Genomic DNA, 16,377 nt, shown 5'->3' on the forward strand with positions numbered 1-16,377 from the left:
TGCAAAATTTCATGCCATTTGGATTAAAATCAAGCATTTCATGATAAGATGAATGGAGCAAGGTCACAAATACACACATGATCACATAGTCTAGCACAATCCAAAATCCAGACATGCACAACTTCAGAATTTAACATCATCAAATAGAGGACATCTCAATGAACAAGTAGCAAAAAACCAGGTATTTTTTGGAGCATTTTTCAAATTGATATGAATTTTTAAAGTTGGAAAAATAAATTGAAATCAAAATGAACACATGGCATGAAATATGGAGGGAAATGTAATAAATGGATGAATTATTTGAAAAATGTTGCACGCTGGGAATCGAACCGTGCATGAATTTGAAATGAAGCGCGCCATAAGAATGAAACGCGGTGTTTCATTAAAACAGGTGGCGGTCAGCGCTTATGTGGCAAGGTCAGAACAAATGTGGACCAATCAAAGTGCTAGCAAGGCAAATACATGGTGAATAACAAGCCTCCACTATTCTGTGGTGAATACTTTGACTTCTGGAAAATTCGGATGAAGGCTCATTTAGAAGCACAAGGAGAAGAAATATGGGATGCTGTCCAAAATGGTCCTTTTGTTCCTACAACGGTTGTTAACGGCGTCGGTTCATCAAAGCCTAAAACTTCATGGGATGATGATGATAAGAAGAAGGTCCTCTATGATAAAAAGGCAATAAATCTTCTTCAAAATGCACTCAGCATGGATGAATTCTTTCGCATTTCGGCATGCACAACGGTAAAACAAATATGGGATACCTTGGTAGAAACGCATGAAGGAACTGCCGAAGTTAAAAGATCAAGATTAAATACCTTGAGTCAAGAATACGAGTTGTTCAGAATGCAGCCTGGAGAATCCATCCTTGACTTGCAGAAAAGATTTGTGCATTTGACAAATCATCTAAAAGCTCTAGGTAAGACTTTAAGTAATGATGAATTGAATCTTAAAGTGCTTAGATCTTTAACCAGGGAATGGCAACCAAAAGTGACGGCGATATCAGAAAAGAAAAGTCTATTCACAATGACTTCCGCTACATTGTTTGGAAAACTTCAAGAATATGAGACGGAACTTGGAAGACTTGAAAAACATGAGAATCAAGATGAGAAGTCCAAAAGCATCGCTCGGAAAGTTGACTCCAAAGATGTTGAGAAAGAAGACAATCCGGAGGAGGATGAAAACTTCTTGTTACTTGTTAAAAGGCTAGGCAAATTTTTCGGTAAGAATGAGAAACCTTCCTTCTATGCGAAAAGAAAGAAACACTTCAAGAAAAGAGAAGCTTCCACTTTAATGCAAGAGGTAACATGTTATGAATGTGGTAAGCAAGGCCACATAAAACCAGATTGTCCACAACTACCTAAGAAAAGTGGATTCAAAAGCAAGAAGGAGAACAAGTACAAAAAGGCTTATGTCGCATGGGAAGATAACGAAATAAGCTCGTCATCCGACTCGGATAGTGATGAAAGTGCAAACATAGCATTAATGGCCTCACACCATTCCGACGATGAAGTAAATGAGGTTAGTAATGATTTCTCGCTTTTTGATAATGATGTGCAAGGTGCCATAGATGAATTATTAAATGAATGCAAAATTTTGTATAAAATTATATCATCTCAAAAGAAACAAATCTCAGTTTTGGAAGAGAAAATTGAGAAAATGGAAAAAGGTTTTGAAGTTGAAAAAGAAAAGATGATTAGTGATCAAAAACAAAATTTTGTATGCAATAAATGTGAGTCACTTTCTTTTCAAATTGTCCAACTAAAAAGAGTTCTTGAAAGATACGAAAAAGGACAAATTGGATTGGAGGGTATACTTAGCCAACAAAGATATTCAAATGATAAAAGTGGGCTTGGTTACTCAAAGTTTTCAAAACCAAGCTCAAACAAGACAATCTTTGTTAAGGCAAGTGACCAACCAATCCAAGAGAAAGTGAACAAACCTAAAATAATTCATCATTATCCTAAAAAGAAAAACCTTGTTAAGAAGAAGTCTTGTCCTTCTAGGTATAGAAGTAATTTTGAACCAACATGCTTTTATTGTGGTATTAAAGGCCATACACCTAATGCTTGCTATATTAGAAACTTTAGTGTTGCTAATGGGCATTACGTATGGGTAAAGAAAGGCACTAATTATGAAGGACCCAAAGCAACTTGGGTACCTAACAAAACTTAATCTGTTTTGTAGGCTTGCTTGGAATCCACATCAAACTTATGGTATCTCGATAGTGGGTGTTCCAAGCATATGACGGGAAACATCAATAAATTTTCAAATCTAAATCTTAAAGCCAAGGGTTTTGTTACATATGGAGATAACAACAAAGGAAAGATTCCTGGCAAAGGCATTGTTGGTGCACCACCTTTCACATCCATTAAAGATGTTCTTTATGTCAAAGGACTAAAGCACAATCTCCTTAGTATTAGCCAACTATGTGACAAGGGCTTCAAGATCAAGTTCACTAAAGATGAGTGCTTGATAGAAGACGAAGTCACACATGAGGTTAAACTAAAAGTGACTACGGAGTAAATCTTGGTTGCATACCTCTTCGATGCGACAACACAAGTGCGATAAATATTACCAAGAATCCAGTCATGCATTCTCGTACCAAACACATAGACATTCGACATCATTTTCTTCGTGATCATGTGCTTAAAGGAGATGTTGAAGTCACCTTTGTAGATACACATAATCAGTTAGCAAATATCTTCACAAAACCGCTTGCCAAAGAACCCTTCTTCAAGATTCGGAGAGAACTTGGGATTCTAGATGAGTGTGACATATAATTCATCAAAGGTGAACATACGCTTCCAACTCATCTATTTACTTGTGAAAATTATTTAATGACTCTCTACTTCTACTCCTTTCTTTTACATTATTCATTAGGTGTCTCTTGCATGAATCTTTGTGAAAAATATGTGTTTTTTTAGCCTTTTTCACTGAGTAAATCGGTTTACTCATGATGTAAATCGATTTACACATTAAACAGTAGCACTGGTTTTTTGTATTTGGCATATTTGGCACTGAGTAAATCGATTTACCCATGTTGTAAATCGATTTACCCACAAAACAGTAGCATTGTTTTTTTTTCGTGTTTGGCATTTTTGAACTAGGTAAATCGATTTACCCATGATGTAAATCGATTTACCCCTGAAACTTTTCATGTTTTTGCTCTCTGGCCATATGGTAATCGATTTACCTATGGGGTAAATCGATTTACCCCTGCGTGTTCAGATTTTTTTGTCTTTTCATCTACTTTGGTTGGTCCAATCACATCCCTTCTCTCTTCCATTTAAAAGAAAATATTTCTCTCAAAACCTCACTTTAACCTAGCAGCCAGAATCTGCCCTCTTGGTACTCTCACCTCTAAAATTTCATCATCTCCAAATCACCCAAAACCTTCATTAAAGCTTATCTCCATCATTTCCTAAACTTTACCTATGGCATCCAAACTTAAGGGAAAAGCTGGAACTGCTGGAAAAGGGAAAGAAAAAGCTTCGTCATCATCCATGGATGTTCAACATTTCTTCAAAGATCACACCCCGGAAGAATTGGAGAGGTATCAAAAGTTTTATCAAAAGAAGATTGTTCAAACTCCAAAATTCGGTGACCTCTCTTCCTTTCCTGTAGAATGCTTTAATTTTCAAGATAAATTAATCTCTATAGGTTTAGGGGCTCTCATAACTTCTTCTGGACCCTATTAACCAGATTTAGTGAGAATGTTTTATTGTAACATGTGCGTTGAGAATGGAAAATTTGTTTCACATGTTAAAGGGAAAAAGATTACCTTAACCCCTAAGAGACTTGGTCAAATTTTGGACATTCCCTCGGGTGGTCACATGTTATATGATCCGGAGGATGAAGTATGGAGCGATTATAATAAAAGAGAATTTTATTTTGGCTCAAGTAGGATATCGGAAAGCGAATATCATGTGAAAAGGGTTGAATCTCATGGTGGGGAAGAACCACCAAAAGATTTTTGGAGTGCTGGAAATTTTTTCATCAATGATAGGCTGCTACCTTATTTCTTGGCTTATGTTATATTTCCTAGAAATTCAAATCATTGTACTATTACCGATATGGACATGCAAGCATTGTATGCCATTAAGAATGACATTTCGCTTAATTGGTCACGTCTCATTCTTCACCATTTGATGACTCACAACAACAAGTTTAAGTCTCTTCCTTATGCTTGTTCATCACTCGTATTATGGAATATTTTAATGTTGACTTTAGTGATGTTGAGTTTTGTCTTATGGATACAAGAAGTCACAAAATCTCTATCAAGAATGTGGACAAGCGGATGGGCTATCGGTATAATCCAGAAACAAAGTCGGTTATGTTTATTGGTGGGAATAATGAAGAAAATGAAGCGATACCTCAAGAAGGCATTGGTGGTGAAGATGTACCTCCTCCAAATGCTCCTCCTCCAAGTGGTTTAAGTAATCAAGACCTCTTTAACTTCATGACATCTCAATTTGCCAACCTTAACACATCCATCAATGATCAACGGAATTTGGAAAATCATCAAATTGCACTAAATCATGAAGCCACCACCAACCGCATAAACCTTCTTCAAACCGACATGAATCAACATTTCTCTTATCTCTACTCGCATCTTAATATCCCTCCTGTCGCGTTACGCGAAAAACCGGCGGGAAAACAAGAACAACAGAGCCGCCACCGTGCGTTATTTATCCCAAAAGAGGGAAAGGAAACGCTCGAAGTAAACCTGGAAAGAACATGGTCTCGCGACCAAAGAGAATGGGATCGGGAGTCGGTTATGCGAAGGGAAGGTATTAGCACCCCTACGCATCCGTCGTACTCGACGGGATCCACGCACAATAGAAAGGAAAATGGTTGCTAAAACACTGCTCACACTCACACACACTGGCTGAAAGAGACACAAGAAAACAAACAAGACTGACTCGGCAGGATAACGCATCCTGGGCCTACTTAGTCTATCAGGCATAGACATCAGAGTCGAAGTAGTTCGGACTAGGGAAACGACACATGCTCGCTAGGATATCGCATCCTATGCATACGTATCTTCTCGGACGAGAGAAGAATCAGAGCATTCGTAGCTCGGCTAACACGCACACAAACAAACAAGACACACACAGGCAAACGCGGAGCCCGAATGCCAATCACTGGACTTACATCAGCATCCGAACCAACAAACACACACAGGAAACCAACTGCCAATCGCTGGACTTACGTCAGACTCCAACCAGAACACACACAAGGGTGGTTAAGACACAAAGGGTGAAAAAAGAAAAAAGGGCGGAAAAAGCAAAAAAGGCGCCCGGAGAGATCAGCTCATCTCCTGCCTACGTACCTCATCTGGTATGAGGATCAGGGCGACGTAGTTCCCCTACGGAGGGAAAAAAGGACTAGCCTAACCAGATAACAGAGGGAGACACAACACTAGGGAGACTACGACTCGAGCCTAGATGTTGTCATGCAAAGTCGTCCCTAAGTTAAGGTTTCTAGCTAACTTGCACAGGAAGCAAGCCTATCCTAAACATGACTTGCACAGGTAGCAAGAAGGGTCTCGATTGCAACTAGGGCAAGAGAAAGGGGAGGTCTCAATCGCAACGAGGGCGAGAGAAGAGAATTAGTGTTAGTGGTTAGTCAAACTCGACAAGACATCGCATCTCGTGCCTACGTATCTCATCTGGACATGAGAATCAGAGTTGCCGTAGTTCGGCTAAACTATTTCTGTTGGTTTGTGTTTTTTAAGTGGACAACGTCACTGCACAATCTACCTGATGCTCGACCTTTGGAGACTTACTCATCTGTAGTAGAAGGAGTTAACGTATCCTTAAGAGGGGATAATGTTTGTTTGTGTTTTAGGAAAGCGCAAGCAAGAAAGGAAGTCCTAGACGAAGGAACCGTGCTACCTTAATTGACATGCAAACGAGACTACGCGGAGTCTAACAAACCTAGGGGATACAATCACACCACATAAGCACACACAAGCACATACAGCATAAAATAAACACACCAACAAGGGGCTCAAACATGGGTTAGGTTTTAGTCGAGGGGTCATATCAACCTCAACAAACAAACCTCTGGAATAGGGTGAATGGTGCTCTTAACCTTGCCATTGAGGGGCTAAGGTGAAGCAGATGAAAGGTGAGTGAAGATGAGACTTCACAGCTTCTATCCCTGGCCTGGGAGAGCTTAAGACAAGAATGTGTGGGTTCAGAAGGTGGGAACCCTTCTACACATTTGATACTGACTCAACTGTACAGTTGTACAAGATCTTGGGTTTGTATCTGCAATGCATCAACACAGTGGTGTGAGCAAAGCAAAAGACACACAGAATAGCAGGGGATAGGTTGCTTATCCCTTGGTTCTGCCAATTGCCTCTTCACTTAGGAGGTCTTTGACTATGTACAAGGACAAATTAAACATACACAAACATTGCCTCTTAAGGAGGACTTCAGACAGTTGCCTGGCCAAGTAACAGGCCAGGTCTTCCAGACTACATGAAGATTAGAAGTATACCTCAATGCAAATTGCTTAATAAGCAAAGCAAAGAAAAAGTTCACAAGGAACTGAGCAACTAAAAGCACCTGAAATAGTCAAGCAGATCAGTACATAATTCAAAAGCTAAAGCAAAGGAGGTAGGAATCAACAGTCAATACAATTAACAAATGTGCAAAGCACAATGCTCAAGGCATATGAGCCAAGCAAACTACAAAACAAAGAGGTTAGCTCATGATAATCAAATGAACTCAATCAAATTGTAATGATCTCTTTGAAGCATTTGTAGCTTAACCTGAAAACAAGAACTCAAACATAAGCCACAGGACCACTAGGACAAGCCTAGGGTCAAAAATGAATGAGAAAGTCAAAACAGCAAGCAATGTCCAATCAAAATCAAATTCAAACATTTAGGAAGCAAACCCAATTGGTTTCATGTTCATATCATGCATCATCATCATTTCATAAGCAAAAGAAGTCAAAGCATGGCAAATGAGAGCTCATAGGAGTCAACAGAAAGACTTGCATCAAAAGTCAACTCAAACATTTCCAAAAATCACCAAATAAATCATGATCAATCTTAACACATAGCATGGTAAGCATGTCAAATTTCATCTCATTTGGACAAGTGGAAGGCAGTCAATGAAAATCAGAAAGTCAAAGCAATTTTGAACATGCTCAAAGAAGTCAACCAAACATGCATCAACTTGAAAAATTCATAAATCAGTGATAGCATATGAGGAATGAATGGGACTAAAACCATGGCAAAGATGAGGATGTATAGTTATCTCATGTAAAATTTCATGTCCATCTAATAAAGTATGAGAATTTCACAAATGAAATGGCAACATGCATTACATAAGGCCAACATTTTGGTCAAACAGGGGAGAAAATCTCAAACAAATGGAAAATGCCCCAAATAAATCCACAAAAATTCACATACAAACTAGACATACAAGAGTAGGTTCATGCAAAATTTTAGATCAATTGGAGGTCAAGAAGCATGGATACAAAAATCAACAAGTTGCATATCATTGGTGTGACACAAATTGTCACACCCTACTTCAAAAATTCACAACTCCCAATCCAGATAAGATAAATTCATGATCTTTACATCAAAATAAACATGAATGAGTCTAGTTTGAGCATAAAAAATTTCAGGGCCAAAGGATAAAGCATGGCCATTTCACAAATGATTTGGTAAAATGTACAAAATGTTGTCACATGAACAAAGCCCTAGCCAAATAAATTTTCTACATGTGCACAATTTGAATAAAAATGCTCATAAAAAACTAGATGAAGAATGGAGAACAATGCAAACAGTCCCATCTCAATTGGATCATCCCTTAATTATTTATGAATTTTTGAAGATTGTAAAGAAAATGGAATAAAAAAAATTAAATAAAACAGATAATGTAATTTATTTATGGGAAGAAAAAAGAAAAAAAACACAGGTAAATCCACGGGATCAAACCGTGTCCCAGAGGCCTGGCATGCCTCGCTTGCAAATGAACAAAACTGTGCGTTTTGTTAAGTGGCCAGTCAACGGGCCCAGTCAACCAGGCTGCAGCCAATGGCGTGCGAGAAAAAACGCCTTGCTGGACCAATTGAAGCGCTTCTTTCTAAAATCACATGTACATCAATATGTACTAAACCCTACCAAATAAACGGCAATGCTACAGTAGGAAGCAAGCGCCCAGTATGTAAAATCCCAGAAAATTGGCGCAGCAAAAATGCTCGGTACCCATACATTCATCACCACAATTTCCAGTAACACAAAATTTGCACCAAAATTGACAACCAATATATTAAAATACTCATCTAAACATGCTCAAACCTAAACCAACCTCCATTAATCCCAAATCAAACTAAAATGGACAAATCATGCAAAAATATAAATGAACATCAAATTTGAATTTCGTATTTCTCTCTCAATTCCTAACCGCTTCCTTCGATTCAAAGCACAGTAAGCTCATGGCAAAAAGATCTACAAGATGTAGTTCATGATTTTAAAAATGGAGAGATTTGATATCTTACTTGATTTTGAAGAAAGAGTTGGAACAGTGGTTGTTTGGTTGCAAAAGGGCGAAACAGATGTACACAAAGTCCTCAAATGATGTATGAATGAAGTTGTTTAGCTCGAGAGTGCTTGAAAGAACCCCAAATCAACTCTGCCATTGATGAATGCTTCATGTAGCAGCATGCTTTTGCTTGGTTACAGCTGGGAAAAGGTACTTGAAATGTGTTCAAAATGGATATTGAATGATGGTGCAACCAAACCAGAACCTTGCTCCTTTGAGTTTTTTGGTTGAAAATTAAGAATGAAGAAAAATGGAGATTTTGAGAGAAATGGATTTCTGCTATGTTAGGAGGCTGCTGCTAGGGTTTGTTTCAGAGATAAAATGATGATTATATATGCTGTTTGATGTTGCTAAGTGGAATGCTAATCATGGTTCATGAAAATGTGGAGTAGAGTGGGTGAAAAGTGTACTTTTTTTTCCAATTTTCAAGCAAGTTGGCATGGGTGTATGTACTGCACGAAAATGGGCTTGCAACAAGTCATAAACAATGTATCTGAACATATTTGAATGGCAAAATTGGTTGGGAATGGTTAATTTAAAACTTCACTTTTTCACCTCACTTAAAATTAATTCAAGTAGGTTCAAAAATGCCATTTTGATCCATGAGGTTTTGGTGCATGAGGGTTACATTTTTGGAAAGAGGGGATCAAATGTGACTTGTAGGAAAAAACCCCACCAAATTTGGCCAAATGGTTTGAGAGATATGGCCTTTTGAAGTTCAAGAATTTCTGAAAATGATTTGATCATAACTTGCCAACCATACATGGGAATTGAGTGTTCTTGGACTTTTTGGAAATGGGAGAACAAGATATTCAACTTTCATGTTGGGCAAAAATTAATTTGAAGCTTGTATCATGATGTAAGTTTGAGGATCAAGACTTTCCATTTTGGGCAGGTTTCAATTACAGGTCCAGTTTCCATTTTTGGAAATTTCTGATCTGGCTTCAAATTCTTCCATGATGGTGTTTGACATGATATATGAGGCCTATATGGACATGAATGAGCTCTCTCAAACCAAATCCAACCATCAAAACCATAAAATCAGACACAGTTGACCAAGTTTGACTTTTTAGGGTTTCTGACTGACTGTGCATTGACTGATGACTTCTGAACATCCAATCCTTGACCAAAACACTTCAAATGGATCCCCAAGTCATGTGAACATGTTGGACCAACCCTAGGGCCTTGTCTCAATGAAAAACACACTTGCTTGCTTGATTGACTGATCTCCTGACCAGTTTGACCTAATTCTTCTGATGATCTTGCACTTGGGCAAAAGGGACAATGCAATGTTATGCAGTGGACCATGTTATGTTATGACCTAATATGAGAATGTATGTATAATGATAGGTGCAAATTTGAGGTGCTACAGCTGCCCCTATTCAATCAGCTGGGAACCCGAATGGATGAGAGCAACGGCTGTCAGACTTTCAGGGTAAACAGGGATTGAATACCAAGAACCGTAGAAATTTGCACCAACTGGATATGATATAAAAAGAACCACGCCATTTACCGATGACGACTGCACGACAACTTCAGAAAAGCAAAAACCATTTACCGATGGTTAGAAACTGGAAACTTGATATTTACCGATATCAACTTCAGCGAGACCATTTACCGATGGCTGCTGGGAAACAACTCTGATGTAAAAGGAAGCAAGACCACTTACCGATGGTGGCTTCAAAGAAACTTGACATTTACCGATATCAACTTCAACTCGACCATTTACCGATGGCTACTACAACTGGGGATCTGATATTTACCGATATCGAAGAAAACGGGGCCATTTACCGATGGCGGATAAAACTGGGCATTCAATATTTACCGATATCGAAGCATACGGGGCCATTTACCGATGGCGTCTCCACTTGAGGAGGAACAAAATCTTTGTGGTGTAATCAGACAAGACGTTTACCGACGACTTTTGGGGATCTTGATTTTATCAACAAGGAAACAAAGCATGACCAGACATTTACTGGTGACTGGGATGAGACTCGATGTTTATCGACATCGAAAGATGATGTTTACCAACATCCAAAAACGACCAGACATTTACCGATGACCGGGGAACACTTCACTAAGGGAAAAAACAAATATTTGCAACTGGAAAACAGATAGGACCCTTACCGATGACTCTACTGGGGATCTCTAGCTGGGGATTATCAGACATTTACCGATGACTGCAGAAAAGACTCGATGTTTACCGACATCGAAAGATGATGTTTACCGACATCAAAAAAATGACCAGACATTTACCGATGACTGGGGAGAAAACCCGATGTTTACAGACACCGAAACAATGGTGTTTACCGACACCAAAAATGATGACCAGACATTTACTGATGACTGGGGAGAATACCCGATGTTTACAGACACCGAAACAATGGTGTTTACCGACACCAAAAATGATGACCAGACATTTACTGATGACTGGGGAGAATACCCGATGTTTACAGACACCGAAACAATGGTGTTTACCGACACCAAACAAAGAAACACACGCGGGTGCTGGCATGACACTTACCGGTATCACAAGAACGACTTTTTAGATATGTCAAGGCAAGGTTGACCACTTGCTGGGGGTCTCACTGGGGAGAAACAAACTTTCTGTCACCAACGGGTGAGGTAATAAACCTTTGTGGGGATATCAATCCTGAATGCTGTCAAGAGCAACTGTAACAGACTTGCTGTGCTGATGTTGAATGAAATGATCCGCCTCTGCCGGGGATACGGTCTGGTGAGGTTAACACATGAATGCATATGTTTGAATTTTTCTATGGCGTAATGTTCCATATTGAATGGGAATGCTACGCAGTTTGAGGATGCAATGATCACTAAAATGCAAAAATGCAAAAATGATGAAAAACTCCGGCTGGGGAGCCAAAACTGATCGGGTACTCCAACTCTGCGGGGAGACTCTGCAAGGAGAGCAACGACTTCTCACTCATGTTGGAGAATAGCACTGCTGCTGGGGGAAGGTAAACTCCGCTGGGGATATCCTTCAGTCCACAGATAGGATAAATGCTGGAGATAAATTTCAATGAGTCTGCCTCACTCGGGAGGAAATCGGCAAATACAGGCCTGCTGGGGATAGGCAATCCTTATATCTGCTGGGGAATAGAAGACACTATCCACAGACGTCTCCGCAGGGGAACATAGCTCTGATAGCTTCCAAACTTGCTTGAGGAAAATATCTGCTGAGGAAACGTCCTCACAGATGCCAACCTGAAAAACAGCACAACAAAATGCCCCCAGGGGATACATGGACAAGATACGCTCAAGTGTCCTCAACATTCAAAATGATTTTCAAATGTTTTATCTTTTTGCACGTTATTGTGTAGCCTTCATGTTTTTATATGCGATGCTAATCAAAAAATTCGGACATTTTTGCAAACAAAACAGTAAAAATAAAAACAAAAGAGCCATTTATCTGAATAACGACTTTTATTGATTGAAAATGTGCCTGAAGAGGCAAATACATTGGAAGGCAATTCCTAGAAAGAGGTAATTGCGCACAAAAGGAAAAAAAATCTATCCTAATGGCAATGTGAACACGGCATCCACTATTTCCCAATTCTGTTATAATTCACAGATCATCAGTTTTCCTCCCAACTCCTTGCTTTCTGAGAAGAATGACTGGACGGATCACATCTTTCGAGATGGCAGACGACAAAGCTCGATGAAGTACAGACAACTCAGACTGTAGTCTTCGCTTTAATCCCTCTTTTGGCTGGATCGCCCTTTCGGGTTTTCAATCCACCGGGATACCCATTTTTGCCTAAGCCGCCCTTGCGGGTTTTCGACTTACCGGGTGTACAAATTCTTTTCATTTTATCCCTAATTTTTGCCCGAACCTTTTCTTTCTGTTTTTTGGTTCGCCGGGATGCCCCTTTTTTTGCCTGGACTCTTTTTTTCTTTTTGTCCAGCGGGTCAATTTATGCGAAGTATTTTTTGACTACATCTGAGTTAACAGGAGACGGAAAATCTTCACCATCCATAGTTGTAAGCATCAAGGCTCCACCGGAGAATACCTTTTTCACAACATACGGACCTTCATAATTAGGAGTCCACTTGCCCCTGTTATCTGCACCGGGAGGGAGGATCCTCTTCAAAACTAGATCACCGATCTGATAGCTTCGAGGACGCACTTTCTGATCAAAGGCTCGCTTCATCCTTCTCTGATACAACTGTCCATGACATACAGCTGCTAGCCGTCTCTCCTCGATAAGGCTCAACTCATTAAACCTTGTTCGAATCCACTCGGCTTCGTCCAGCTTGACGTCCAATAAAACTCTCAGAGAAGGAATCTCCACTTCAACAGGTAAGACAACTTCCATACCATACACAAGGGAGTAAGGGGTTGCCCCGGTCGACGTACGTACTGAGGTACGGTACCCATGCAAAGCGAAAGGCAGCATCTCATGCCAATCCTTGTACGTAACGACCATCTTCTGCACAATCTTCTTGATATTCTTGTTCGCCGCTTCTACAGCACCATTCATCTTCGGTCTGTAAGGAGAAGAATTGTGATGTTCGATCTTGAAATCTTTACAAAGCTCTTTCATCATCTTGTTATTGAGATTCGAACCATTGTCAGTGATGATTCTCTCAGGAACTCCATAACGACATATGATTTCTTTCTTGATGAACCGGGTAACTACTTGTTTGGTAACGTTAGCATAGGAAGCTGCTTCCACCCATTTGGTAAAATAGTCAATCGCTACCAAAATGAAGCGATGTCCATTCGAAGCAGTAGGCTCAATCTTCCCAATCATATCAATGCCCCACATGGCAAACGGCCAAGGCGAATTCATGACATTCAGAGGGCTTGGTGGTACATGCACCTTATCAGCATAAATTTGACACTTATGGCACTTCCGAGCATACTTGAAACAATCGGATTCCATAGTCATCCAGTAATAACCCGCTCTCAACAATTTCTTAGCCATTGCATGTCCGCCGGCATGAGTACCGAAGGAACCTTCATGAACTTCCTGCATTAACATGTCTGCCTCGGGTCTGTCCACGCATCTGAGCAAGACCATGTCAAAGTTTCTCTTATACAACACATCATCCTGATTCAAATAGAAGCTTCCAGCTAGCCTTCTCAAGGTTTTCTTGTCATTCTTCGACGCACCTTCAGGATACTCCTGAGTCTTGAGGAAGTTCTTGATGTCATAATACCACGGCTTCTCATCAATCACAACAGACTCGGCTGCAAACACATACGCAGGCCTCTCGAGTCGATTCACCGCAACATGTGGCACATGATTCCACCAATGAACTTTGATCATAGACGACAAAGTAGCCAAGGCATCAGCCATTTGATTCTCATCCCGGGGGACATGATACAACTTCACCTTCTTGAAGAACGTCAGTATTCTTCTGGTGTAATCTCTATACGGAATCAAATGCGGCTGATTCGTATTCCAATCTCCATTGACTTGATTGACCACTAGAGCGGAATCTCCAAATATATCAAGAGTTTTGATCCTCAGATCAATGGCTTCTTCTATCCCCATGATACAAGCCTCATACTCAGCTTCGTTGTTGGTGACGTCGAACGTCAATCTGGCAGAAAAAGGTATATGAGCACCTTTAGGATTGATCAGCACCGCACCCACACCGTTACCATTCATATTCACAGCCCCATCAAACATCAGTGTCCACTTGTCATCTAGATCCGGTCCCTCCTCGACAAGAGGCTCTTCGCAATCTTTCATCTTAAGATACATGATGTCTTCATCAGGGAATTCAAACATCATAGGCTGATAATCTTCAATCGGTTGCTCGGCGAGGTAGTCTGACAGAATACTACCTTTGATGGCCTTTTGTGACGTGTACTGAATATCATATTCTGTTAGAATCATCTGCCAACGAGCAACGCGTCCGGTGAGAGCCGGCTTCTCAAAGATGTACTTCACTGGATCCATCTTAGAAATCAACAAGGTAGTATGGTTCAACATGTACTGCCTCAGTCGGCGAGCAGCCCAGGCCAAAGCACAGCAAGTTTTCTCGAGCAGTGAATATCTTGTTTCACAGTCGGTAAACTTTTTGCTAAGGTAGTATATGGCATGCTCTTTTCGACCAGACTCGTCATGCTGTCCCAATACACACCCCATCGAGTTCTCAGTCACTGACAGGTACATTATCAGAGGTCTCCCAGGAACTGGAGGTATAAGGATTGGAGGTTTCTGTAAATACTCTTTAATCTTGTCAAAAGCTTTCTGACAATCATCATTCCACTTGATCGCCTGATTCTTTCTAAGCAGTTTGAAAATTGGTTCGCATGTGGCAGTTAGGTGAGATATGAACCTTGCAATGTAGTTCAATCTCCCTAAAAACCCACGGACTTGCTTCTCCGTTTTTGGTTCAGGCATCTCTTGAATAGCTTTGACTTTTGCTGGATCAACCTCAATCCCTTTCTCACTGACAATGAAGCCCAAAAGCTTCCCTGATCTCACCCCAAACGTACACTTGTTCGGATTCAACCTCAGCTTGAACTTTCTCAACCGGTCAAACAGCTTCTGCAAATTAACCAGGTGCTCCTCTTCTGTCTGCGACTTCGCAATCATATCATCTACGTACACTTCAATTTCTTTGTGCATCATGTCATGAAAAAGAGTCGTCATTGCCCTCTGATAGGTAGCACCAGCATTCTTTAGCCCAAATGGCATCACCTTATAGCAGAACGTGCCCCAAGGTGTAATGAATGTCGTCTTTTCCATGTCCTCTGGCGCCATCTTGATCTGGTTATATCCGGAGAAACCATCCATGAAAGAGAATACCGAGGATTGAGCCGTATTATCCACCAATACATCAATGTGAGGTAATGGGAAATCATCTTTCGGACTCGCTCTATTCAAATCCCGGTAATCGACACACATTCTGACTTTACCATCCTTCTTCGGCACAGGAACGATGTTGGCCACCCATGGGGGATAACTCGTAACAGCCAAAAAACCTGCATCCCACTGCTTCTGAACCTCTTCCTTGATCTTAGTTGCCATGTCAGGACTCGTTCTACGAAGCTTCTGCTTGACCGAAGGACATCCTTCTCTAAGAGGTAATCGATGCACCACAATGTCTGTATCTAACCCAGGCATATCTTGATATGACCAGGCGAATATCTCCACATATTCTCTCAGCATCTCAATCAGCCTCCTCTTGACAGAGTCCTCTAAAGCAGCCCCAATCTTGATTTCTCTTTTGGCGTCCTCAGTACCCAAATTAACAACCTCCAACTCCTCCTGATGAGGTTGGATGACCCTTTCCTCCTGCTTCAGCAATCTGACCAATTCCGCAGGGAGTTCACAGTCTTCCTCACTCTCCTCTTCAGCTTGGTAGATGGGATTGTCGAAATCATACTGAGCCATAACAGAACTGTTCATAGTGAATGCCATAAGATCGCTTCTGCATGTTTAATGCTTTGTTTTAGAAAAAGAGTTCAATAAAGTCACAAAAACATTGCCATTTTTATTGTTTTTGAAAAAAAATGAAAACAAAAAATAGAAAGACAGGGATCACAAAGTTTGATTTCAAAAAATGTCCTTCATTAATGATAATCATTAAAACATGATGAGGCCCTACAATGAATCACTACGCCTTGGGCAGATCGTAGGATTTTCATGCAAAATGAAAAAACAACAGAAAATTACTCTGTCAGAAGAGTAACTTGAACCACTTCTTCAGCCGTCCAGTTGTTGATAGACTCCCCTGGTGCACACGGGCGAACCCAGTTGTCCAAATCACAATCACTGTCACAGTCTTCACTACCGGTTGCAGAGACGTCGCCATGATTCATCAG

General features: G+C 40.4%; 1 protein-coding gene across 1 annotated transcript; it reads left to right on the top strand.

Annotated features, from left to right (window-relative positions):
- Positions 1-462: 462 nt before the first annotated feature.
- LOC127086256 (uncharacterized) lies at positions 463-2,526 on the top strand. Its single transcript, XM_051026978.1, has 2 exons — positions 463-2,115; positions 2,188-2,526. The coding sequence occupies exons 1-2, from the start codon at positions 463-465 to the stop codon at positions 2,524-2,526; spliced, it is 1,992 nt and encodes a 663-aa protein (XP_050882935.1).
- The last annotated feature ends 13,851 nt before the right edge of the window (positions 2,527-16,377 follow it).

This window comes from Lathyrus oleraceus, chromosome 5, assembly GCF_024323335.1.
Source record: "Lathyrus oleraceus cultivar Zhongwan6 chromosome 5, CAAS_Psat_ZW6_1.0, whole genome shotgun sequence".
In the NCBI taxonomy this organism is placed as follows: domain Eukaryota; kingdom Viridiplantae; phylum Streptophyta; class Magnoliopsida; order Fabales; family Fabaceae; genus Lathyrus; species Lathyrus oleraceus.